This window comes from Corvus hawaiiensis, chromosome 1, assembly GCF_020740725.1.
Source record: "Corvus hawaiiensis isolate bCorHaw1 chromosome 1, bCorHaw1.pri.cur, whole genome shotgun sequence".
NCBI lineage: Eukaryota > Metazoa > Chordata > Aves > Passeriformes > Corvidae > Corvus > Corvus hawaiiensis.
Genome location: NC_063213.1, coordinates 31,943,470 through 31,970,083, shown reverse-complemented (window position 1 = coordinate 31,970,083; position 26,614 = coordinate 31,943,470). Strand labels below are relative to the sequence as shown.

The following is a 26,614-nucleotide window of genomic DNA, read 5'->3' as shown; positions in this document are numbered from 1 at the left end:
TTGACTTAAAGAAGGATATTCTTTTTTATTTTTCAGCATTTTGAAATACCAAATCCCTTTACATTAACTATTTTGTGATATCCAAAGCATACATATAACTCATTCCAACAGAGCAGTTAAATAGGCTGTGTCAGCCTTTTAACATTCGGTACATGAGCATTACCTCATTCTAGTGTTTCTCTTCAAGACTTTTTTGGGGTTTTTTTGTAATATGTAAAAAAGTGACTGTTCACGAAGAAAGTGGTCTGCATAAAATAGTTTGCTGTTTGTGAAGGAAACCCCCAAAAACCTAGCCTAACCTTTGGGTCTTTAACTTCCACATGGAGGTTGGGTTAAATATCTCATCTTTTGTAGTTCTTTCCAATTTTGTATGTCTATGAAGGTTTCAAAAGTTGTTTTCCTTCTTCATGCAGGAAAATAAAGATTATTCAAGAGCACTCCTCTACTTCCAAGCAGGCCAATGCAGAGCATGTACTACTTCCAAAGTTAGGGTTTTCCAGTAAAAAATGTAGGAAGCGATTTTTGTTGGCCATATAAATGCATTATTTCCCATCTGAATACAAAATCTGTCTTGCCACCTAGTTGATCTAATCAAAGCTGTTAGAACATAGCACAATCTCAGCACTGAAAACTGCTTCAGCTCTGTGGAAATGTTGCCTCATTCCCACTACTGCAGAATGAACATCCTTCAACTTGGGAAGATTTAACTGTGAGGAAGAACATCTGTTCTAGCACCTCTAAGAGTGTGTTTTCCCTACCTTTTTCTTCATATTATTTTCATGAAATAAAAGGAACTTTTCTTTTGGGGCTTTGCAAGTCATGCTTTGGTGAGCAGTACCAGAAAGCTTAAGAAAAGGAACAAGTCACTGAAATTAGATCTACTTAAGATGTGGTAGATATACATAACAGCACATAGTATGCCTTGGCAGGCTTTCAAAATAAGTTGGATGCAACGACAATTTATAGTTCTGTAACAACGTGCATATGTGAAATTCACTTTTCATCAAATTTGTGCAGTTTAGAGACACTGGCATTTGATTTGTGAATATTCTCAAGCCTGTACCTCCACAAAGAAATACCCACCAGTTGCAATGCCTTTAAGAGTTAATACATGAAAATAGCCCCACTGTACTCGGGACCAATTGTGCTTTCTATGTGTATAAATAAACGTCGCCTTTATCTTCTGGGACTTTTTGGGGGCTGCAAATGTGCATCTTTAAAATGATAACTTTGTTCTGCACCAGTGTGATGACAGACCTGCACTGATAGCGTATGAGTATGGGCAGTCACCACTATTTGGCTTTCAAGACCCTCTTTTGTTCATCAGGACACCCACTAAAAGCTTCCTCTTTTAGTCTCCATTTTCTCACAATTTGCAAGTAACAGAGAGTGAAAGCAGATTACTAATTATCTGCCAAGACTAATTTTCTCACATGTTAAAAGGATAAGGTTGACTCTCCCTAGGCTAAAGGAAACGGAGGAGAAACAGGGCAGGAAATGGTGACGCGTCCTCCCACCCCTTCACTCCCCAGCTCCGTCCACATTTCCCTCTCAGCATGCCTGTAGCTCAGCTCCCTGTGCCATGTCTACCCCAGACTGATAAAATAGGGTGATGGAGGGAAAATGACCCTTGGAGATCAAGAAGAGATGGGACTGGGGCTGGGCAGAGGGTGGGGAAGGCTGTTAGAGCCGTTGAGGGATGGCAGTTGGGCGGCCACAGAGCGTCCCCAGGCGAGCGGCTACTCCAGGACAGGTGCAGGTGGGCCGGGGGTGCCTTTCTGCTCCTGAGTGGGCCCCCCTCAGGGCTGAGTGGCACCCAAACCATTGTGCTGTGGTGTGCTTAGTGTGCAGGGTGTGTGTCAAACCATGGGGTGCACGAGTGTCTGGGAGCTCTTCCTGATTACGGCATCTGGTGTAGAGCACTGTCAGCCCTGAACTGGCCTGTGTGTCTGTGCATTTGTTCACTTACACAGGTTTCTCTGTGTATGTGTGTGTGTGTGTGGGCAGATCCATCAGAGTGCCACCTAGGAACACACAAGGATCCACTTTAACACACAAGAGCTTATGCTCAGGGAGTTAGTTGTGTCAAGGTTAGAGAAGCATGTTGCCCATATCATAGATAAAGGAGAAAACATGTTTGTCTGTTCAGGTGTTATCTGCTTTACTGAGAGAATGCTATGCGAAAATTTTATTTAAAAGTAGAGATGTTACATGTAGCTTCACATGTCTGTCACATACAGCTGCTATGCCAGACTAATGTGCACATTTGTATATTTGCACACAGCGGCACATGGCTACTCTGCAGAGCTCTGCTTTGCCATCTGAGTGCGTATGACTGAGTATTTTTAGTTGGGGAGCATATGTAGAACGATCGGGATGTATAGACCATGGTCATGTATTGGTTTTATGTTTTGCAGAACCAGTCTTGCAAAGAATTGATTGTTTTTGCTCAGTGACAGAAGGTAACAATGAAAGATAGGTTCTTTTGCTGAAGATTTCCTACTAATATGGCGTATTTCCATCTGCTGGTTGCCTCTGGTGTCAGTAGTCAGCATCATCTCCTTAGTCTTTAAAGGATAGGAATGAATGCCATGCTTTGTATCATTACCTGGTTTAAAGGATTTGAAGAAAACCTGCATTTAAAATTCTAACCCTTAACAACACTTTTAGATGAAATGTGAAACAAGCATGATGGTAAGAGCTCTCATATTAGCTTCTATGCCTCAATCTGTGATCTGAAGGGAGCACCTTTGGTGAGTATATCAGGATAGTTCAAATCCTGGTACATATTTGCCTGATTGACTTGTCAAATAACAGTGCCAGAGGAGGTCACATTCATGGGTGCACTTTCATTTTCCTCAAGACAAAGACCACCATCTTAACCAAGAACTCTAGAAACTCGAGCCACTCATGCTGAAGTCAAACTTCATCCACATATGTATCTTAACTGAGACTGTTGTTCTGCCTAGTTCACAGTTAATTGTCTATTTACAATAAATAAATAAATAAATAAATAAATAAATAAATAAAGGACATCATTTATTAACAACAGAATGATGAATGTATCAGGATTCAGTTGGGGAGTTTAGTTATAGGGCACAAGTATGTCATGGTTTTTTATGTATCCCAGCAGACAGGAAGACTGATTTGATGTTATCAGAGTTGAAGCTCTTTAATCAATACTTTTCTGAAATGGTCCAGTGTTATGGCAGCTGTCATCCCATCAAAGTCCCTGTGGCTATTCTGAGCAGAGTAATTATAAGCTTGTAAAATTGTTGAGGCCAAAAGTTTTGAACACCCTAACAAACTATATTTTCTTCTGTTTCTTGTGCCATGTGGGTTTTGCAAACAAGTTGTATATTGCTCCACAAAATTCTGAAGTGGAGTATTAACTATCATTGTTGTAAGGGCTTCAGTTGAGTTAATTACTAAGGGAATCAGAAAGCAGTGATATTTTGAGAACTATACAAATCAGTTCTGTATGTCACATGGTCTTTTAAAAAACTTTAAAAGTGCTTTGGATTTTAATATTTTTCCTATAATTGCAGGGAAATGGCAGGCAAGAAGAAAGAAATCCAGCTCCAGGTATAAATCCTAATTACTGGAAAAGCTTTATTGGGAAAATAGATGTTTTTTCTGCCTTTTTAAAATGTTAAAATGTTAATTCATTTTTGTTTCAGACTGTAATAACCAATCAAAACCAGTGGGATGAAATGCTGCAGAAGAACGGTATAGTAGGTACTAACAGCTGATATTTTCTGTTTAATCTCTCATGGAGATATGTACAGGTTTCCATATTTATATATCATCTTTAATAGATACTTTAGAAGACTAGTACCATATCTTTTAAAGAAAGGCTATATATTTATATATATTTATAAATGTTTATCACAGAGTCACTGAATCATAGAATTGTTTAGGTTGTAAAAGACTTTTAAGATCATATATTAAGACTATGAATATGCAGTATCTTATAAATACTCATCAAAATCATACTTATCTAATTTTTAATATACTGCTATACACCAATGTTTAGAAAACACCTTTCGAATATGGCATTCTCCATGGTAAGGGGTTGGACACTTCTGTGTGTAAAATCTTGCCCAATTAATACTGCAGCATTCTAGAGAGTACATGTTCTATGATGTGCATTATTCCCAATTTTCAGTTCACTTAATCCAGTAACCATGTCTCCTAAGTCTCCGAGGAATTGTATTTTGGTAAAAGGAACAAATCTGTAGCAGGATCATATCTGCAGAGGGATAGTAATGGGCAAAGGCTCAGGGAGGTAAAAATCACAGGGGGAAAAGAAGAAGAGAAAATAAAAGGAAAAGGAATATAAGAGAAAAGTTCCTATTGAATTAATCATCTCAAATAGTATGCTGAAGTAGGTTTTCAATGTCAAAAGTAATTTAAATAAAAGAGTATGTATCTACTAATATATCCACTGAATCCATTGACATATTCATGATACGTTAATTGACTAGAAGAGGACTGAAGGATCCATGTGAATGCCTTTCCAGTGCTGTTTCAACCCAAACATAAATGTCTCATTTTATAAGCTCCACAAGTCAGCTGTTTGTAATCCCAAACTATTACATTTTAGTAATAGATGTGTATCAAGCTTGGTGTGGTCCTTGCAAAGCTGTGCTGAACTTATTCAGAAAATTGAGGAACGAGTTTAGTGAAGACAATGTGCTACATTTTGCCGTGGTAAGGACATAAATCCTGTGTGGGACTTTATTTACATTTTGGTTTAAATAGATCTGATCTGCATATGTAGAGCTTTCATTTTACTGTCCTGATACTGAGTTGCCATAATTTTGGCCTGGTTGCTTTTCCTGCATATGTCCTCAGAAGACTTTGTTTAGAAGTAGATTAGAACTGGTAATAAATATGTAAGAAGCTATATTTAAAAAAAAGATCTGATACCCCACAACTTTTGTTTTCCTTGATGAGATTGCAGAAATATTTAAAAGCCCGACTATACGACTTTTAGTTTTAAGTCTCTGCATTATGGGCCGTTGCATTTAAAATTCTTACATCCCTGAAAAACTGTTGCATCTTTTTTGCAAATTCTACCTGGTATTTCATTTTTAACAGAACAAAAAGGAAGAAATTAAAAAAACTATCACAGAACTGTAGTAGTAAAAATATTTGTTTACACTAGCAGTACATATATACAAATGTATTATATCTCATATTTAAAGTAGATAAATTTGTTTCACAGACTCAGTTTCTCCAAGATGTTGACTGAGTCCATCCATTTTCACTTTAGTGAAAACTTTAAATTCCTTGATGAAATGCCTTTTCAGAAAAAACAGGAATTTTTTACACATGAAAAAGGCAGGGAGTTATGTTCTGACGTTATCTCACATGCATTCATACAGTTGAACACAGTTCACAAAGAACTTAATACACGGGATAATCTCTTCCATCAAGACTACATGGGCTACTTTTTCATTTACATATGTTATTATGACCTACATGAGAAAATAGTATCAAGAGAAGATATTTTTCCATGATGAATTGCTGTAATACGAAGGGAAGACAATCCCATGTTATCCAAACAGTTCTTTCTTCATCACTATAAGGACTGTTAGTTGTATTTAGGACTGCAGTTTGAGTTTTCAATAGCAAAATATGTAATAGTGGGGTTTTCTTGTGGGTAAAAAGGTTTCCTTATATATATGCATATGCATACACACTCATGTAACCAAGTAATCTTTTTTGTCTGAATTCAGGCAGAGGCTGACAGCATTGAAAGTCTGAAACCATTTAGGAACAGCTGTGAACCTGTGTTTCTTTTTAGTGTTGTAAGTACATCACAGCAGTTTCTTTTAATGTGCTGCCTACATTTGCCTTAACATTTCAATAGATAATAAAATAGCTATGAGGCTCTGTAAATCCTATCTTTACGTTTTAGAGTACGTAGGATGGTACTATCAGATGTTGTTTGCTTGAGCTGTTTCCCATGCCTGAGTCTGGTGGTTCTTGAGCACATTTTTGTTGTGGCTGTTGCACATACAGCCACAGAAGAATTGTGGTAGTCACTATTTTGGTAGTTACTGAGAAACCCAGGTAAGTTTTCCAGGTTTGCCTTACATAAAGTGCCTACATGTGGTTACACTGAAATTATTATTTTATGCACACTTTTCATCAGGGAAAGAGAGTTTACGTTTCCTGGCATTATAGATTTTTAAGATAACAAAATTATGTTTTCACACTTGAGGAACTGTAGCAATTCATCATATACTTATTATCTCTCACTGATGGACACAGAAAGTTGGTTCTCCTAGGACACCGTTGTAGAGTGTTCACTTAAGAAGAGGTGGGGTTTCTTTTAACTTGAGGGAGCCAGGATTTGAATTTCCATAAGTAGGGACCAAGAATAATGAAACTTTCAGGACACTTTCAGGTTTGAATCTGAATGCTGCCTAGAGATGTTAGCAGTACCTTTGGTCACCATTAGCTTCACTACTATGCACCTGAATGTTGTAGAGAACGCGCTGAAAAGTCACACACACACACATACAAAAAAAAAGACAGAAAACTCCATGTTAGAGAAATTAAGAACAAGTAAAATCCATATTTGCATTTGCTTCCAACTATACTCTCAGTGTTGAGCCCAGAAATAAACATGGAAAATTTGGTAAAGAAGGAAGCAAGGAAATAAACGCACAGAAGTTTCATTCTGAAGTAACAGACGCGGTAGTAGCTTTCGTATTCCCTTCAGCAGGCATAGGAAATGACCCTGTAGCTGGAAAAAATTAGCAAGATATTGCAGGTTTCAAAAATTCAAGCAAATGTGTAAATTAAGTGATGAAAACTCACTGAGAGTGTTATTTTCTCTTTGACAGCATGGCAAAATTCTTGCAATAGTGAAAGGTGTAAATGCTCCTCTTATAACTAAGACAGTAACAGAGCTAGTGCAAGAAGAGAGGGACATTGCAGCTGGAGAGAAGGAACGCACTGAGGTACTCACAAACAAGATGCTTATGTATAAATGTGTATTTTTATTACACTTACACCATTTGTCTAAATGTCTGTGATAGTGTTTAGATAATGTTTAATTTTTTGTATTTTTGTCCTAACATTAAAGTGACATATATATGATGGGCTTTTGTTTTAGAAATCAAGTAAAATTATCTGGGTTGTAAGACATTTTTCAAGATCATCTACTCCAACCCCTCCTGCCACAGGCAGTCACATCTTTCACTAGATCAGGTTGCCCAAAGCCATGGGGATTGCTCTGTACCTAATGAATCCAGCTTGCTACAAAAAACAAAGGTCATTCAACAAATTTATTCCATCACCTTTCACTCCTGACTTCCAGGTAACATAAGGACACAAGGACAGCTTGGTCTGACCTCAGTAGCCTGCACTGCAAAAGATCCCACTGTTGGAATTCACAGTAGTAGCAGAGTTAATCCTCCCCTGTTGCTTGTTCTCCTCAGAACCCCCAAATTTCCATTATGGTACTTTATAAAAACTTAACAAATTTACAGATTAGCCTAGTGATTTAAGAAATGAAGAGATGGAAAAAATGCCACTAGATCATAAGTGTTTCAGTAATCTTTTTTCTTTCAGGGCTAAGTATTTTTAATATATAACTTAGTAACTGCATCATATGAAACAGAGACATGGGAAATAGTCATGTCTCATTGCTTGTTTTGTTAAAATGGAAACGAAAGAACTTCACTTATAGTAAAAATAGCTTTTTAACAAACTGAAACTCAGTTAAGGAAAACCAGACTGGCCAAAGGGCCTTCTTAGAATTGCTTTTTTCCCAGGGTAGCAAGTCCATTCTTACATTAAGATAAAGGTGTTGTGAAGATGTGACAGCTATTTTTGGTGACTCTATCTTTGCACTGCTGATGTTCTTTACTCCATTTGCAATTACCTTAGGCAGAAGAACTCGTTTTCCATGAAGATTCATCAGAAGGGTCCGAGGGGGCTGTAGAGGAGGGTAAATACATTTGATTTATTTTAGAAATGTTAACAGAAAGAAAGAGAACAAATGTCTTTTGATTAATAATTGTCTATGTTTAGCACTAATAGACTCTCCTTTGGTTGAATTAATGGAAAGTTTTGATTGAGCTTTCTTCTGTAAGGAATTAATGTATTGGACTGTCATCATCAATATTTTCACCCCCACACTGAGAACCTCCAGACTTTAGACAGAAGTCACATGTGCCAGGGAATTCTGCTGTGCAAAATTCAGGCCTGAAAGTCAGTTCTACACAGTCCCTGTGTGAGCTGTGTACTTCTGTTGAGGTGGAATACTAAGATGGGGTCAACCTGAGAGGATTGGAAGAGTTAATCTGTGAAGCAATGGCCTGCCTTCTATCTCAGATTATTTTAATTAACTCTTTCACCAGATTAGATTTAAGAACAGATTTGTATAAGAGCATAAATCCACAGTAGCAGGATAAACTTCCAAAAAGATTGAAAAATAAGCACCATCCTGTTTGCAAGTCCTGTCTGTGATTAATTTAAGGTTTCTCATGAGCTGAGACCTACATCGTTTCTTTTTTTATTGTTATCTGTAGCTACTGAATGTTCCTACTGCTTCATATATGCAGAAAATGCCATTCTGCACCACTGAGATGGAACAAACTCCTCCATCCTCTCCTTGTTCTGGATGTTGCTTTTTTTTCCCTGTGAGAAGCATTAGATCACAGTCATGGCACCCCTTTTCCTTCATCTTCATGCTTTTTTCCAAATGGATGGTTCAATTGACATATTCCTGACCTCAGCTTTAGCCTTTATTTTTTCTCATAAACCCTGTGAGACTTACTAGTATAGTATTATCATTTAGCAATTATCTACAGACTTCACACTAATCACCAAAACTTAAACATGATAGAAAATCAGAAAAGAGAGCTTTAGCTCAGCTTCAGGAGAGGGGGTCTCTCAGACACTGTAATACACTAACATTTGGCAGTAATATTTTCCTTAACATATGCAGTTGCCTGTAAGTGTTTCTAGTATTGGTAACAAGCAGTACTCTGCTGTTTTCATTATCCCTATCTTAAATTCTTCTACAGTTTTGGGGTCTGATTGATATACATTCAAATGCTTCACTGTAAACTTCAGGTCCAGTAAAGTTGCTATTCCCTTCTGACCATTTTCAGGGACCTGTATGCAGTGGATGTAGTAACACTGTGTCTACTCTTTCACAGCAAGGAACACCCTGTTTTAAACATTAGATTGTGCTAGCAAGCATGTGTGACATCAACAGACACTGATTGCCAATGCCTTCAGCATTCACAAAGCTAAGGAATCAAACATTCACTATGACGAGAAATATATGTTCTACTGGAAATCTCCAATATTCATACAGATCTTCACTTAATGAATTTTCATGAGTAAAATTCATTCCTTTCACTTTCCTAGTATTGTACATACAGAGCTCTCCCTAGACAAGTGCTCCACCATAAACTGATATTTTCCCACCACAGCTACATGTTTGCATTTCTCCACCATATTAGCCCCCCCCCCCCAACAGTAGTTCATGGGAAATGTGGGTTCCAGGGAAGGAAAAAGTTGGTCCTGCACTCCAAGACATGCTTTAAGTGCAGGAGTCATTTTTTTGCGACCACTGTTTGGCCATATCAAGATGAAAATGGAGAATTACTTAGAGAAACCCACTTGTAAGTAATGGAAAACTTAGTTGTGCATTTATTTTGATGAATGTGTTAATTAGGACATTATTTTATCCCTTTTTCAGAAGTACTCACTTATTCAGTTGGAATTATAAAACCTGATGATGTCTTAGCGGGACGCATAGAAGAAATTAAAAAAAAGGTAGACAGAATTTTAAAATAGTCATTCATTCTATTTATTTAAGAGACATAATAGCAAAATTTAAGGGTAAGTAGATCCTAATTTATGCCCAGACTTTAGAACAGAATCTGATAAGGCTTCTCTGCTAAGGATGATAAAAGCACAATAATTTTTACCTGAAATAATATGACATTCAAATTTATACTATTGCTTCAATATTCTATGCCAGAAGAGTTTAGACATTGATTGATATTGTTTCTGTTATCAAAAAAAAAAAAAAAAAAAAAAAAAAGCCTCATAACAATATATATCAATATGAAAATATAAGAATTTTAAAAAGTGTTATGAGAGGGACAGTGACCTTTGCAGGAAAGGAAGTCAGAGCGCTATATAGGTTGTTTCTGTAATTGCTCTACCTTAGCTGGAAAGGAAGGAAGCTCAGCAAAGACAAAAAAATAGGCGGGGCTTGCAAACAATTTAGCTGGAGCAGCTGCTACTTGGCTTATGAGGCGTGTTTTCCTACACTGTGTCCACAGTCAGCCTCGTTGGGGCAGTCTGAAAACACTCAGCAGCACCAAAGGGGCTTTTAAAGAACAGAGTGCTGGTGCACAGATTAATATTGGTGTATCATCAGTACTGGGGCTGGGTACTGCCTTCGTTGTTAAAATATCAGTGTATGATACAAACCTCATACCAATGGACTATGAACTTTGATGAAAGTCGTATAAATGTGCATCACTCACAAATACTTGAACTTGGTGCAGTAACAGAGTTTGAAACAGAAAATCATAAAGTAGATTTCATTTTTCTTTATTTGCTCTTCCTAAAGCCAAATAGTTTAGCCTGATAAAACAACTGTTGACAATTGCACATATATGTGACTACTATGATTATAATAAAATTTATATTTTGCAACATAAGTTGCATGTTAACCAGTCACAATGATCAAAAGGAGTTTATTCAATGTGAAATAAAAGGGATTATTAACTACTGAATGAATGTGCTACATACATTGAACTGCACTGTATTTTTTCACAAACATTAACTTAGAGGTATTATAATCCTGAATTTAGTGACGTGTTTTGAAAGGCTGGAAGTTCAGTTTAGGCAAAGATAGAATATTTTGGAGAATTTTAAACTTAAGAAAGCTTCCAGAATCAATCAATCTTTAGATTTACAATAACATACGATTTTGTATGTATCCATTTTCAAATGCCTGTGAGTAACAACCGAATAATTGCAGATTAAAGATGCAGGATTTGACATTAAAGCAGCAGAGGAGAGAATGCTTACTGAAGAGCAAATCAGAGTGTTTTATGCCCAGAATAAAGAACAGGTAAAAACAAACTAAAAATCTAAGTGAAGGGAACAGGTAAAATATATAATGGTTACCAGATGTGCTTGCAAATCTCTGTATGGTCAATTTTAAGTATATTGAAGAACTGAATTAATGTAGATTTAGTACATAAAAAAAGAGGTATTCTCTCTCCCTTTTCTTTCACTGATTCATGTAAATATCACTAGGTAGCAATCTATTATTCCAACCAAATTAAACTGACCTCCAATTAAATATTAAAATATTTTGTTCTTCTTTCTGTTATCTAAATGTGCATGATCCTTAGACATGGTGCTAAATTTCTAACACTATTTATCAAGGTAAAATTATACTGATTTTAAAATGTGTTATGACAGGCCCAGTGACCTTTGTAGGAAAGAAAATTAGAGTGCTGTATAGGTTGTTTCTGCAATTACTCTACCTTACCTATTAGGTGCTGAAATGTGGCACAAACGCAAAATCCAGTGTCATCTATGTGACAGTGTGTATCTATTTGACATTTATTTTTCCACCCAGAAAATAAGTATATAATATATTAATTTTTTTATTTCTTTTCAGATTTTATCATGGGATAGTTCTGGGAATAAGCATGTGCACAGGCAGAAAGGGAAAGCATCTCAGTTGAAATCTACTTTTTGTGCCTTGTCCTACAATAGGGGACAAAAATAGCTAAAGACAGATATAAAGTTCAAGAAAATAATTAAATTAGGCTGTCCACCATTAAATGGCAGTGGTCTAGCAAACTAGCACCTGGATATGGTCATATTTTCCAGCAGTGTGATAGCTAAAATTAACTCTTTAGAAGGATCTGGGTCAAAAAATGAAGTTTCTTAGCAAATATTTGTACCTTCTGCTATATGTGTAAGATAGATAGAGGCTGGAATTTTATGCAAATTGTTTGTTTGATATTATTAGAGGGACCAATTGAAGGGTTAGCCTAATCTAAAGGAGTAGGTGGGAAGGCGTTCCTATGGCATTCCAAATTAATAAGAGTGAGATGAGATGGTTCCTACAAAAGTCAGAGAGAAAAAAACAAACGGATAGCAATCACTAGGCAGCTGCATTATGGCTTAGAAAGCAAGTAACAGGGAGATCTTGTAAGAAATCATAAAGGGCTTGGTTTTAGCAAAGCTGGGATTGTAGTTTAGACAGAGGCAGTTTTGAAACAGAGGTAAAAGTAACTCATCTTCCTGAGAAGAGCAGCCAAATTTGAGACTAGTTAAGTGTGGAGATAGACAAGGGAAGAACAAAGACAAACAAAGCATACAGTGTTTGATATACCATAGAATCATAGAATCACAGAATGGCTTGGGTTGGAAGGGACCTTAAAGATCATCTGGTTCCAAGGGCAGGGACACCTTCCACTAGAACAAGTGCTCAGAGCCCCATCCAGCCTGTCCTTGAGCAGGGCTCCAGGGATGAGACATCCACGACTTCTCTGGGCAACCAATTCCAGTGACTCACCACCTTCACAACAAAGAATTTCTTCCTAATGTCCTCTAGACTCTGTCCTTCCCATGCTGGGATCCCAGAGCTGGATGCAGCTCTCCAGGTGGGGTCTCACCAGAGTGGAGCAAAGGAGCAGAATCTCCTCCCTCACCCTGCTGGCCACGCTGCTTTGGATGCATCCCAGGACACGTTTGGCTCTCTGGGCTGTGAGTGCACATTGCCGGGTCATGTCCAGCCTCTCATCCACCAGCATCCTCAAGTCCTCCCCAGGGCTGCTCTTGATCTGTTCATCCCCTGGCCTGTGCTGATACCAGAGGTAGCCCCAACCCATATACAGCACCTTGCACTCGATCTTTTTAATGCTCATGAGATTCCCATGGGCCCCCTTCTTGAACTTGTGCAGATTCCTCCAGATGGCATCCTGTCCTTTGGGTGTGTCAGCTTGGTGTCATCTGCAAACTTGCTGAGGCTGCACTCGAGCCCTTCACCTATGTCATTAATGAAGATACTAAACAGCACTGGTCCCCAGTATGGACCCCAGGGGACACCACTTGTCACTGATGTCCATTGGGACTCTGAGCCTCTGACCACTACCCTCTGGATGCAACAGTCCAACCAATTCCTTATCACTGAACAGCAATAAGAAACAATTCACTTCAGAGAGAAGGATGTTGTGGGGTACCATGTCAAGGGCTTTACAGAAGTCCAGACATGACATCTGTAGCTCTTCCCTTGTCCATGATGAAGTCACTGCACTGTAGAAGGTCACTGCATTGATCAGGCAGGACTTGCCCGAGGTGAAGCCGTGCTGGCTGTCCCAAATCATCTCCTTGTCCTCCATGAGCCTTAGCAGAAATTCTAGGAGGATCTGTTCCATGATCTTCCCAGGCACAGAGGTGAGGCTGATAGGCCAGTAGTTCCTGGGGTCCTGCTTTCTACCCTTTTAAAAGAGGCATACAATGTTTCCCTTTTTTTCAGTCATCTGAGACTTTACCTAACTGCCATGACTTTTACAATATCATGGAGAGTGGAAAACAACACTATTACACCATAGCAGATCCCTGCCAACATTAGGACAGGAGAATAATAAAACTGCTATGAGCTATATGGCTCCAGAGAGTCCTATGCATATTGAGAGGCCAATCATTTGGCATTCTTTAATTTTAAGTTGAAAAATAATTTTGTTAAAACATATGGATTCCTTTGTGTTCAGTGCACAAAATTACTCCTGATTTAATACTCCCCAGTCTTGCTGAATTCCTAGAGTGTGCCTTCTACAAGGGAATGGGGACTCAAGGCGATAGACCTCCAGATTAAACTGGAAGCAAAAATTGATTCTTTTTAATGATGAAGCTGGGCGATCCACGACAGCCAAAATTAACAGTTACACGTAGTTCTTCTAACATAAGGAAGAGTACCTTCAAAGCCACCACAGTATAAAGACACTCTTTTTGCACCATACTGAACGTTTTTGTACTTCATTTTGTTTCTTTTGAGTTTGTTCATCTTGGGAAATTGGTTAAGTGTATGCATAGATATGAAGATAATTGAAAGAGAAAAGCAATTATTTGAAAGCTTATATGTGAATATTTCATCCTTGTATTACTAAAGGAAAAAAGTATCATATGCAATAACATGATACTGACTGGTAAGGATTTAGCCAAATATTTAAAAGGAGAATAAATATCCCCAAGAAAAAGGTGACATACACAAAAAAAAAAAAAAAAAAAAAAAAAGAAAGAAAGAAAAAAATAAAGATTAAGAACTCACACCACAGGCTTCAAAAGTTATTTTTCTGATGGAAATGTACTTTTATAGGATTGAAAGTTGAAACTGAAGAAGTGAAAAGCACATAGCAAAGCAAATGAAGGGAAAGCCTACAAATGTCTTGCAAATAGCTCTGTGTTCTATATTTATAACCAGCTACATGAATTTCATTTCAAAAATTATTCATGAAACTGTATTGCAGTTTCTTGTCACACTACATGCTGTACTACAAGCATAGAAAGTGATCACATTGAGTTTCCAGGTCATTTTCTTCACTCTTGTCATTTGCATTTTAACCAGGAAGAACATCTAGTACTTGTTTAAAGGAGTTGTATGACTTTCTTTATCCCAATTAACTTTTTTTTAGTCATTTGATAATGTTGTCTCAAATAATCGATCAAAAATCTTCCCAAACAACCTAACAAGGTTCTGAGGAATGTGTGTGAATGCCAGTTTGGAACAGGAATGTACGAGTTACTTTAAAAGCATAATTGTCTCATTACTGATGAAAGAATTCCTGCAGTTCAGAGGGGGGGAAATTATGTTTTTTAGCCTGACTTTGAAGCATTTGTTCGATTCATGATGAGTGGACCATGCCATGTTTTGATAATCACTAAAAAAGAACCAACTGCTGCTATTCCTCAATGGATAGATCTACGCAAAAAAAGTGAGTCTGGTGAGCCTGAGCAGCCAGTCAAGTAAGTACCAGCGAAAATGTGTATCTGTGATTCAGTCAGTGTTCAGAGCACACCATAAACCAAGGCATGTTCCTACAGAGGCAGATGCGCCCATGTGTGCAGGGTCCAGGGAGCAGGCAGAGTTCGTCACCTAGTCCTTCACAGGACCACCACTAGAAATGCAATCCCAGCTCTCATGGGAATTCAGAAATTCCTTGCTTCCTAGTTAGAGATGACAAGCAAAGGTCACTGGTCTCTTTGAACTCACCTTCCATGGGTTCTCAGAATGAGGGGAACAATGCTACACTTCAAAGCTGGTGTAGTCCTTGCAATTCGAGTTCACCCATACCAAGGGACTGCCCACACCACCAGTTGAAGTTGCACTCTTTCCCATGTTTACCCCTATGTTTGTTGGGAAGCTGTAGATATAGCCCAGGGCAGACCAGGACACACCTGAGGCACGCTCTTCTCCCAGATAGCACTGTAAAAGCCAGCAGAGAAGGGGTAGGGTATTGGGGGTTGTGTCCCCATGCTACTTCAAGAGGCAAAAAAAATTGTAAGGATTAGCTGTTCACAACCATGATATCTTGAAGTGTGTGTTTTTCTTCTATGCCAAGGGTTTGTAGAGAATTTTAAGGATGATAGTTGTATATGCAGCCTCAGACAATCGAGTGTTCACAAAAATTCAAATATCGACTCAAGTTTTATATTTAGACAAGACACTTACTTAAAGCAACGTGAGCTTAAATACTTCATCCAAAAAAGAGATTGTTTTAATAATTGACATTTTTGTCAATGCCTGCTGCATCCCTGTCTGCATTAATTTAGTACAGCTGGGGAATACTGCATTTTCTACAAGTGGCCAAGAGGGGCTTTATTTACATAGCTAAATAAACAGACCAGAAACAATGAGAAGGGTCTCTGTCAGAGACAATTCTGTAGTGCTATCATTTTTATGATCATGCTGTACATGAATTAAGCACAAGCCTTCTACTGATCATTCATTACACACTGTACATTTGTAAGTAGCAATTCCATCTCATGAAACAGAGAAACTATTTTGGATAACCTAGAGGGGAGTTGTTAAAGCAGCCTGGCTGAGCTTTCTCCTTCAGAGCACGTGATCAGGCACTTTTTGAGAAGATTAATAATTCTCTTCTCAGAAATATTACTTTACTCATGAATCTGAATTTAATAAAAACTTCGTTTTGCATTCTATCCTTATGTTTCACTAAATTTTAAGAAAGTACATCTTCAAAATTCAGTTTGTTAACACCAAGCAGTAACTTAAATACTGTATTACTTTATGTTTCATCAGGTTGCCAGGACTCACAGAAACTGAGAGTCTGGTAAATTTATGTGATGTGCAAGACAGTGTTGAAGATGCCAGCAGACAACTTGCCTTCTTTTTCCCAAATTTTAATGTAAATAAGGCAGAACAAGTTGAAAAGACTTTGGCCATAATTAGACCTAGTCTCTTAAAAGAAAGGCGAGGTAAGTGTTAATAACCATATTTTCTATCAAGTATGTATAAATATTCTCCTATTTTGAATTTTGAATTATAAATCCTAACTCAATTAATGAACTGGTTTTAGGTTATACTGTTTCTCCAGCATTAGGCCAGCAGTAATCTTTGTCTGGAATGAAGTTATGAGGTTAATGTTTTTCATATATTGAGAATGCAAATGTCAATGATATTTTGTTTGTTTGGTTAATTTTTCAAGAAAGTCTGTAGATGGAATGTTCCTATAAGACCTCTCAGAGAAGCTAGAATTTTCAAATGTAGTATAGGGGACTAGATCTCCCACTGTAATAAAGCAGCTGATATTCTCGAATAGCAGGCCCAAGATAGATCAATGGCAAGAGGAAAAAATATGCAATCCAAGATATTCTATTCTGCATAAGGCAGTGATGCTCAAGGGCAGGTCTAAACAGAGAGCATTTTCACAGATCAAGTAAAAAAATCTACCCCATTACATAAACCTTAATCCAAACAAGTTTACTTTTCTTCTCAGTCATATGTTTGCATTTCTTCCTAGATTTCAGATAGCATTTTTATTTCTAACTTGAGAATCTCTGTACTTGAACAAACTTACATGCAGAGAGCTGAAACTCTACAATTTTGATCTTTCCTTGTGAATTTATTTTCCTTATGGTTGTCTAGCATGTTGCTTAGAGCTGCAGTTCTGCAGTTCATGTGTAGGTAATTATGCCTTAATTTTGTAGATAATTTTGACTTGTGCCAAATACTGCTTGCTTACCCATGTGGTCTTGTAAGACTTAGTTAAATAAACATTTCACCTATTCAAATTCCTTAGACCTTCTTTTGCTGGTAATAACACGTATCATATTTCTCAGTCAGGAATTCCTACTGAGGTTTCTGAAGCAAGAAAAAGCCTTAAGAAGATGAGGATCAGCTTTCTGAGTGTTCAGGCAACTAGCAATGCCTTCTAGCAGTTGCTTTAAATCAGTTTTCTGTTCTTTAGTTAGGAAATAAATTCACCTGTAAAAATTTAACATTATCATGGAAAATTCCATGTCGTTTGTCTACAAGTGTGCAAAGGAATGAATGGATGGCAGTTTAGCATCATTTCAATATATTTAACAGAGTCTATCATGCAAAGGATAAAGGATGATGGCTTCAAAATAGCAATGCAGAAAGAAATAATTCTGTCTGAGGAACAAGTACGTACATTTTACAAAGAGCATGTAGATCAAGACTACTTCCCAGTCCTTCTAGAGCAAATGACCAGGTATGTTGAATGAAAAAGGAGAATGTGAATCTATAGAATCTATATTGGATCAGATAAGACTGACATTTTCACAATAATTATTGAATCATAGACTCACAGAAGGGTTTGGGTTGGAGGGGATCATTAAGGCCATTTAGTTCCAACCCCCTGCCATGGGCAGGGACACCTTCCACCTGAACAGGTTGCTCAGAGTCCCACCCAAACTGGTGTTGAACACTTCCTGGCTAATACATGATACACATGTACCTGAAAGTTTAGTAAAAGACAGAACAGGATCAGATAACTGCAGATAATGGAATAATTCCCAAGTACAACAAATATATAAATCAAGCTTTTAAAAGTTACTAGCTACTCCGTATCTCTGTATGTATGACGTCTCAGCGGCCAAGGTCACTGATTAGTGTGAACTTGCTGCATTTAGGTTGTCTGTAGGAGAACTCTGAAATCTTCAACCATGCTGTGTGTCGGATACTTGGGGAAGAGAAATAAATCATGTTTGGATATTCCATTCATATGAAATTGGGACATGTTTAGGGCATGATCAGTATTTCTGTCTTGCCATTGTGACAAAACTCAGTAACTTTGCAATTCAAATTCATATTTAATCCCCATAAAGTTTTATCAGACAGTACCTGTTTAAACAATTAGATCAGTTTTAAGGTCCTCCAGTACTGGTGCTCATTTTGCTAGTCCAGACTATATATAATCAAATTGCTTTTTAAAAGTACCAAGAGTTAAATTTTTTTTTTAATGCTACTTTTCCTATTCTACAGTGGTCCAACTCTTGTATTGGCTCTAACACGAGAAAATGCTGTATCACACTGGAGAGATTTACTAGGCCCAAAGACTCTTGAAGAGGCTAGGGAAAATCCAGAGAGGTAATAGTCACAGAAGTAAACCATTATTAACAGCTTCCAACTTACTTTCGCATTCCTCAGCTCATTCCCCATTCCGACTAGTGTAACTATAGTGCCATCATCTGGAAACAGATATGCAATTCTGCAGTTTTTTAAGCTTTTCTTGGGAGTAGTCGTGTATTATGCATAGAAACTATCAAATTTTTTGAGATTTAAAGTCTGCTAAACAGAATTAAAAGCTGAGTTTAAAAAAGTGCAATGTAATGAAAGGGGAATTCTTGAGTCAGAGAAAAAGTGTTGGTAATATCTATTCATAATAGTAGACAGGGTTTCTTGAAATACCACCATTAGTTTTCTTGAAATACCACTGAGATTTTTCTGGTAGCTTATTGAAATCTTTGCATCAGTAGAATATTTTATTTGTGACCAAGTTTCTCCTACACATTTTATAAATGGATGCCTTAGTTCTACCTGCTTATCGCATTGCTCTAGGAAATTGCCATGGTATCATGTTACCTGCTGCTGACAGAAGTGCTGTTTCATTAAGGAAGAAGTGGTATTACTTGGAAATACAACAGGATGAGGGTTGGGAGGGAGGGTGTTCATATTTCAGATTTCCACTGATTTATATTCACTGGGTTAAGGCTAATCATAGTTCACAGCTCAAAATGGCTATGCGTTTAAGTAACTTCACTCTTTTAATGACTCCTAGTTTGCGTGCACAGTATGCGATTGAAAACGTACCTATCAATCAGTTGCATGGCAGCTCTTCACACATCGATGCTCAGAAGGAACTAGAGTTCTTCTTCCCTGAGGAACAAACTTTTGCATTAATCAAACCTGATGCTGCTAAGAATCATAAAGGTAAGGCTTTCAGAAAGTATGGGCTATATCTAGTGATGTAAGCATTTCTACAAAAGATTAGCAATGCACACTGCAGTAAATCACGTCAAATGCATTATTTTGATTCTCTGAAATATGTTTTCTGTGCAGAGAAATGCTTTTACCGGGCTTGCATAATTCAGATTGACATCTCAAATATGACATTTTCTTTGCTAAAGCTGCCTATAGGTTTTTCTTCACTAGAATAGTGGTGAATTGAAGAAAGAGAGTCCTTAGCTAAGTTAAATCTTTTAAAAGCCAGGCACTTCTGCAGAATACCTGCCCAGCATCCTAACTAGTCAAAGGAGAGACACACTTGCCAAACTTGTATTACTTACTTCAGACAGTTACATTTACTGACTCAAAAGGGGTCATTGCTCAGTTAGATGCATTCCCATCCTTAGTTTAGCTTACTGTTAGACTAAGGGAATGAGGAGAAAAAAGTCAAAAGTAAAAAGAGCACTGTTTACAATTTGGAATCTTGCCCTAAGAATGTTTGCTGGCACTTTTTAAAAAGCCTCTATCTAGACCCCTTACTTAACATTATTCTATTCTGTTCTAACAAATTTCAGTAGTCTTTCTAATGCTAATTCATCATTGGCTTTTGGGAGTCTTTCTTCCCCTCTTGTAACAATCCAGATTGATTTTGGCTGGCCAGCTGATGTTTGATACAGCATTACAACTACAGTCCACTTTCTGTTCAATGTGAGAAACAACAGCAAATGCTATTGGTATAGTTAATTACAGTCTGGGTTTGATACCTGCATTGGTATGAATAATGCACTGACAATGGTTTCTGCCTATTTTAGAGGACTGTTGAAGTGTTTTTTATGTTGTCCATGGGTGTTTTATATTTGCAAGAAGAATTCCAATAGGTGTTGGAGATTTTTTTTTTTAAAGGCATCTGGTATTTCCCGAAACTTTTAAAGTTTGGGTGTTTGCAGTTTGTATTTTTTGCATCTAAACCATTTCAATCAAAAAGAAGCTTGTTTGTTATCCTCCTAGATGAAATTATGAAAAAAGTTAAAGAGGCTGGATTTAGCATCTCAAAGGTAAAAGAACAAGCTTTAACTCGTGAAATGGCTGCACAGTTTTACAAGGATCACGAAGGAAAACCCTTTTTTGAACAGTTGGTGAATTGTATGACTGAGTAAGTGTCTTGGTTTACAGTACTGATGTATGTAAGTAGACATCACACTTTGCATCTACAGTGCCAACAAAACATGTTACACCATAAGTGGTGCAAAGATTTTACAACCTGTCATTCTTTCTAGCAAATTTAGTGGCTTCTAGCACAGAGTACTCTTCCTTTAAAAGGGAGATTTACAATACTTCTCAAACTTATGGGTAGTATTATTTTGGAGTTTATTTTCTCTAAAAAGGAACTGCTTTCCAATGGAATCCTTTTTGTCCTCATGCAGGACAAATATCTTCCTCATAATATTGTTAGTATAGCTGATAAATACAGTATGTGTTGTCTTGCTTCAGAAATCATTGGGTGAGAATATTTTTAGGACAAGAAGTCCAAATCAAAATATCTGATCATCATAATTTCTTTGAGTTTCAATTATGGGATATTTCCTTAAACAAAACACTCAGAAACAAATTTCAATATTTAAGCAACTTAATAAAATTAACATAGTTCAATGCTTATTATAACCCTTCGCGGTACCTCTGACATTAAAGCTAAGTCTGCATCTCAGAAATCTCAGAATAGTCTAAGAGCTTCCTCATATTGATTTTACAGGGGTCCATCAGTGATAATGGTCTTATCAAAGGAAAATGCTGTGGAAGAGTGGAGGCAACTAATGGGTCCAACCGATCCAGAAGAGGCAAAGAAGACCTCTCCTGAATCAATTCGGGCTCAGTTTGCACATGATATTTTGTCTAATGCTGTTCATGGCTCATCTAATATAGAACACGCACTGAAAAGCATTAAGTTCGCATTTGGAGAGCTTGATGCAGACTAAACAATTAAGATACCATCTCTGAAAATTTATATTCATGTAATTAGATGGATCTGTCTACCTAACCACTCTGTTTAAGATTACATAAACACACTTGTTTTCCTTCATACTCCATCCAATTTTAGTTGGGCAGTTTTTGTTATCAGCTCTTCCATATTGCAAAACATATCGATGTAACAAAAAACGACTGCTAGAAATTTGACATTCGTAATGGTTTCTATATATATGCTCAGTAGATGCCTTTGCTTTTATCATTTTGACAGATTTATGCCTTTCCAATAGTTCCAGGATCCTAAAGCATTTTGTGTATAGCTACCTTAAAAAGAGCAAGGAAGGACAAGGGTCAAGGAAGGTGATTAAAACACTATTAATGGCACATCCACTGTGATGTGGATCGAGTCCTGCAGTTCCAAATGTGAGCCAAATGGGGCTCCTGGGCCCACTGACCAACTGTATATGTGTGCATCCCTGGTGAGACCGCTCTGGGCTATTAAGGCCTATTGGTTCCCTCAGGGCCCTGAAAAACATTGGCATTGTTTATTTATCCTTTTCCTAAATATCTTCTAATGATTACTGTCACAGGTAGGATAATAAACTAAAAGATCCTTTCCAGTCAATTTACTTAATTCAAATATATCAGAGGAACTAAAACACAAAGCCAGATCTTACATAACAGCTATTCTTGACATGTACCTCCTTGCCAAACTAGCGAGTTCATATCCTGTCCAGTCTAACTCGGCTGGCCTTCATGAAGAACACAAATATTATTCTGTAGCTGATATATTCTCACTTTTGCTGTCTGAGTCTGTTGAAGGCTGAGATTCTAAAGACTGGCATTCACTTAAAGCAATTTACTTACTTTGTTGATTCTAAGTGTGAAGTCCAGAAAGAATGAAGTCCTTCTCATAATTTCTTTATTGTTCCTATTGTATTTAATACAACCAGCTGTTATAAAGAGCTTCCTGACAAATATTTCTGTTGTGATGGGGCATTTGTTATTATAGACATTCCTCCAGCAGAAGTTGGACTGAGCATTCTCTTGGTGGCCCATTTTCACCTACAACTGCTTTACTGCCACAAACTCAGCTTGAGGTTCACTAGCCTGTAGGAGGTTGTAATTAGTGCAGAATTTATATGTCGCCTCACTGAGGTGAGTTCTGAGAAACATTATTCAGGATTGCTGTATATTCTTTGGCTACTTTTTTACTTCAAAAACTCATTAAAACTGTTCTTCCTGGCATTATTTAACCACTCTGGGTCTTTTGGGTCCTGGCACGCTGTACTTTAAACCAAGAAGCAGCCTCAGAAAAGAGCACATTGCTTGAGTAGAGCAATTTCACATACATCAATTCAGGTCATTTCCTCAGATCTTTGCTGGAGTTAATGGCTTCTCAACCACTGGGAGAAATACAATGCTGAAAGTTTAGGTGGATTTATTTTTTGACAGGAGCAGAAATGTTGAAAATGTGTTTATGTCTTATTAAGAGCCCATAATAAGTCAGGTGGAAGTTCACCATCAAATAGCTTGATAAGTATCATAAATGGGTTATGAATACTGTGAAATCTCTTAGCTCTGGTCTGAGAAATTTCAGTTTGCTGTGGGGGTACTGTAGCTCCACATCTGCCAATTTAAGTGTGGTAAAATTTTGTATACTGAGTTATTGCTCTTGATTGACCATTATCCTTCACACTGCATCACATCATTCTTAAACAATGTAACATTTTTGTCAGTTTGGTTTCACTATTGGATGTTGAAGGATTTTGTCTGTTTGGGGTCCCATATTTGTGTGTGTCAATTACAATTCCTGCTTTGTGCTTGGTTAAAGCAATCCAGTACGCACCACTGAAATATTATGCATAGATCTATGACAGTTTTTTCTTCATGTTGCCTGAGTATCCAAACTCAAATTGAAATGTGAGAACATTTCATTTATTAATGCTCATTTTCTTCTCCTAAATAGGTTCTTGATCTTAAAGTCTAATAGCAGCTTTGAAAAGGAGATACATCTTAAAACATCAAACATAACTGTTTCAGTTAGATGATGAAGAGATTCAGATTTGCAAAGCTTTTATATCTTTGAGAAACAGACCGTTGTAGAATTATCAAAATATGCATTCAAAAGAATGGCAATCAAAATACTGTCAGTATTTTAAGAGATTGCTTTGTCTCTTTAAAAGTTAACTCACCCCGTAGGTATTGCACACATTATTTATACTGCCATCCATTCTTCTTTGAAAATTATATTACTGTGACATAAATATGGATGCAATTTTTAAGAATTTGAACATTTGTGATGGGATCAGCAATCATTTGATTTATAGAGTCAGGAGGACTCTGTTCCAACATAAACTCCATGGAGTTTCACAGATTAAAATCATCCTGCAATTAAATTTACACAACTCTGCTGCGTACAAAACTTACAGAAAGTCTGACTCTGTCCGTTTATCTCATATCTAAATGCCAGTTCAAAAGAGAATGGCCTTTACGACTGTTTATTTAGAAAATATCTTGTAGTTCATCATAGAATTAGGTGGTGCAAAGATGTGATTATAATTCTTCCAACACTAACAAAAGATAACATAATTATTCTTCTGATTTTTTTCCCAGCAGGAGAGAAATGGAACCACAGGGCATGTTTATTTGTACTACAGACCACATATTTCCTTGTTTAGGAACTTTAATGAAATCATAACTTGACACTAAAGACTACATTAAAGATCTATTTAGACTGATAAACAGGAGGGTTATAAATCCCAAAACACTTAGAAGAATAAGTATGTCTGATTGTACTGAGTTTTTGTACTGAATTACTACATAAAAAAATAAGATAAGTGGAGAAAAAGCTTTTTTTCCCTGCCAAGAAGATGGAGTCAATCAGCCTGTGGCTCTGTACCATTGCACTGTTTTTCCTTTGCTCTGACTGCTGAATGAACTACACGGGCCAGTCAGACCTTGCAAGTATCTGTTCAGTTTATCCACAGTTCTTTGTGAGCAAATGATCAGCTTTCTGGTTACCTTGCTCAGAGAATACGTACTGATGTTCTCGGAGTATCTACAAACCATAAAGTTTTCATCACCTTGTAACCACAAAGAAATCAAAATACTTAGGGTGTTGTTCTGTTTGGGGCATCTCTTGGTCACTCTGATACACCCATTAATCTTCTGTCTGGGTATAGACTGCATGACATATTTAAGGTCATTTTGGGGCTTGATCTTAGTATCCTCATCTAGAGAAAAGGAGTGTGCCCTCCCTTCCTTTATGCTCATTTCCATAGTGGTTTATCCACAAGCCTTTTGGCAGCAACAGGAATCAATCTAATATTAATAGATTACCTAGAAGCCCTCAAATTTACTGCATATCCAGCAGGCAAGTTTGAAACCCTGTTTTACGCTCCAATAAGGCTGTTGTTTAATTTCAGAGATGTTACATGACATATAGTGTCAGCAGTTGAAATTGAGTGCAATTTTTACAGAAAGTCTTGGCTAGCTCTAATTAGAAGTAATGAATTTCTATAGAAATTACAGACTGGCAAGTTAGTTGGGGGCGGGAGGGGTATTTATATATGGAAACATAATTTTGAATGTTTGTTGACCCGTATTGATGGATTATATTTATTTACAAAGTTAATTGTAGTGGATGTAGTTTACCAGAAAACTCTGGTTGAGGAAATGTTTTCAGATGTGCATTTACATTCAACTGCTAAGCACAACCAAAAAGCATGTGTTGGTTGTGCATAATTGGAGTAAATATTTTTTCAGGTTTCATTCATTTGGAATCTAGGTTACAATTCTGGATGAAAGAATTTAAGAGCTGTTTGAGTATTTTGGACAGGAAAATCTTTTTATTTGCTTAGGAAGTATTTCTCAGTCATATGCACTGACTGGACGAAAGTTGCAAGACTGAATTGAAGTGACCGGGTCATTCGGGTCTTGTTGGAGGGGGGTTTATGGGTTTTTTAAAAATGTGTTTCATAAAGAAGCTCTGATTTGCATTTACAGTGAGCTTCTAAAATGGTGCCAATCATTCACAAGTAGAGTAAATATTTTTTCAGGTTTCATTCTTTTGGAACTGAGGTTAGAACATTCAGTGAAAATACTGAATGAAACTTCTAACTAAACCGGGCACACGTGTGTGGGAGGTAGTAAGAAACTCACTAGGAGCATATGCTTGGTGTTCCAGGCAATTTCTATTTTATATGAAAAAAATTCCAAGCCCCTCAGTAAGAAGGCAGATGCAACATTGGGAAAAAAACATTTGACACTTTAAGGATTTGACCTGTTAATTTTTCATCTTTAAGTAGTTACAGCAATTACATTCATCCAGCAGCGAACTATTTGCCCCCTCTGCTGAATCGAAGTTTGGTAACTCCAGTGCTGGAGCGCACAAGCACAGCAATGGCTACATCTGGCCATCGATGTGCATGAGAAGAGGTGAGTCTGACCTTTTGCCACACGCCAGGGAGCAGAGGTGGTGAGTGGACCCTGTGGGGAGGAAGGAGGAATTTGCCTGCTCTCACAGCCCTCACTGCTCCAACACCTATTTCACGCCTTTGCAAGGGAAGGGAAGGAAAACTGGCTGGAGGGTGCAGATGTTCTGGGTCTGGATTCAGCTGGCATTTGGTATCACAGGAAGTTAATATTTGTAGGGGATTTTCAAAATTTGCATTAGTGCTGAATTGGGTCAGCCCATGGCTTCTTAAAATATAGGAAAAAATGGGTTTGGAAAAACACACTACCTTATTAATTTATCCCTTGCATGTCTGTTCTTTGTATTATCATATCCCCTGCTTTTTGCTGTATTGCCTTTCCTTCTTCCATATTTTTACCATATCAGATTGAAAGTCAGCATAAAGCATACACAAAAAGGTCAAGGAGTTTGGAAACACATGGCCTGGTGCATCAATGTTTACTCCAGCATACTGAAATGGTCAATCTAATGACAGCGACTTGAAGGAATGGTGACAATTCTCTGGAGAAAATAATTTGTACATTTTTTCCTCTGACAAAAAGAAAAAAAATTTATTTTAACAGTTGTAAAATAATACGTGATGTTGCTGTGGAGTCTAGGTAGCTGTTCCAAAAGTTTGATTTAACAAACATCACACTTGACTATGTTCACAATAAAACTGCTTTAAG

The 26,614-nt window shown here is 37.3% G+C and overlaps 1 protein-coding gene across 1 annotated transcript; it reads left to right on the top strand.

Annotated features, from left to right (window-relative positions):
• Positions 1–1,699: 1,699 nt before the first annotated feature.
• On the top strand, positions 1,700–21,591 carry NME8 (NME/NM23 family member 8). The gene is made up of 15 exons (XM_048321158.1): positions 1,700–1,759; positions 3,681–3,738; positions 4,607–4,713; positions 5,745–5,816; positions 6,861–6,977; positions 7,909–7,969; positions 9,734–9,810; positions 11,033–11,125; positions 14,894–15,039; positions 16,337–16,512; positions 17,627–17,771; positions 18,545–18,649; positions 19,341–19,492; positions 20,516–20,660; positions 21,258–21,591. Exons 1-15 carry the CDS (start codon positions 1,700–1,702, stop codon positions 21,478–21,480), a joined length of 1,737 nt encoding a protein of 578 aa, XP_048177115.1. The 3' UTR covers positions 21,481–21,591.
• The last annotated feature ends 5,023 nt before the right edge of the window (positions 21,592–26,614 follow it).

Bases quoted from the DNA above. Each gene is read 5' to 3' on its own strand.
- NME8 (XM_048321158.1), top strand. From the start codon at position 1,700: ATGGCAGTTGGGCGGCCACAGAGCGTCCCCAGGCGAGCGGCTACTCCA. The intron at 11,126-14,893 runs GTAAAAACAAAC...TATGTTTTTTAG, and splicing joins ATGCCCAGAATAAAGAACAG to CCTGACTTTGAAGCATTTGT. The intron at 17,772-18,544 runs GTATGTTGAATG...CCTATTCTACAG, and splicing joins CTTCTAGAGCAAATGACCAG to TGGTCCAACTCTTGTATTGG.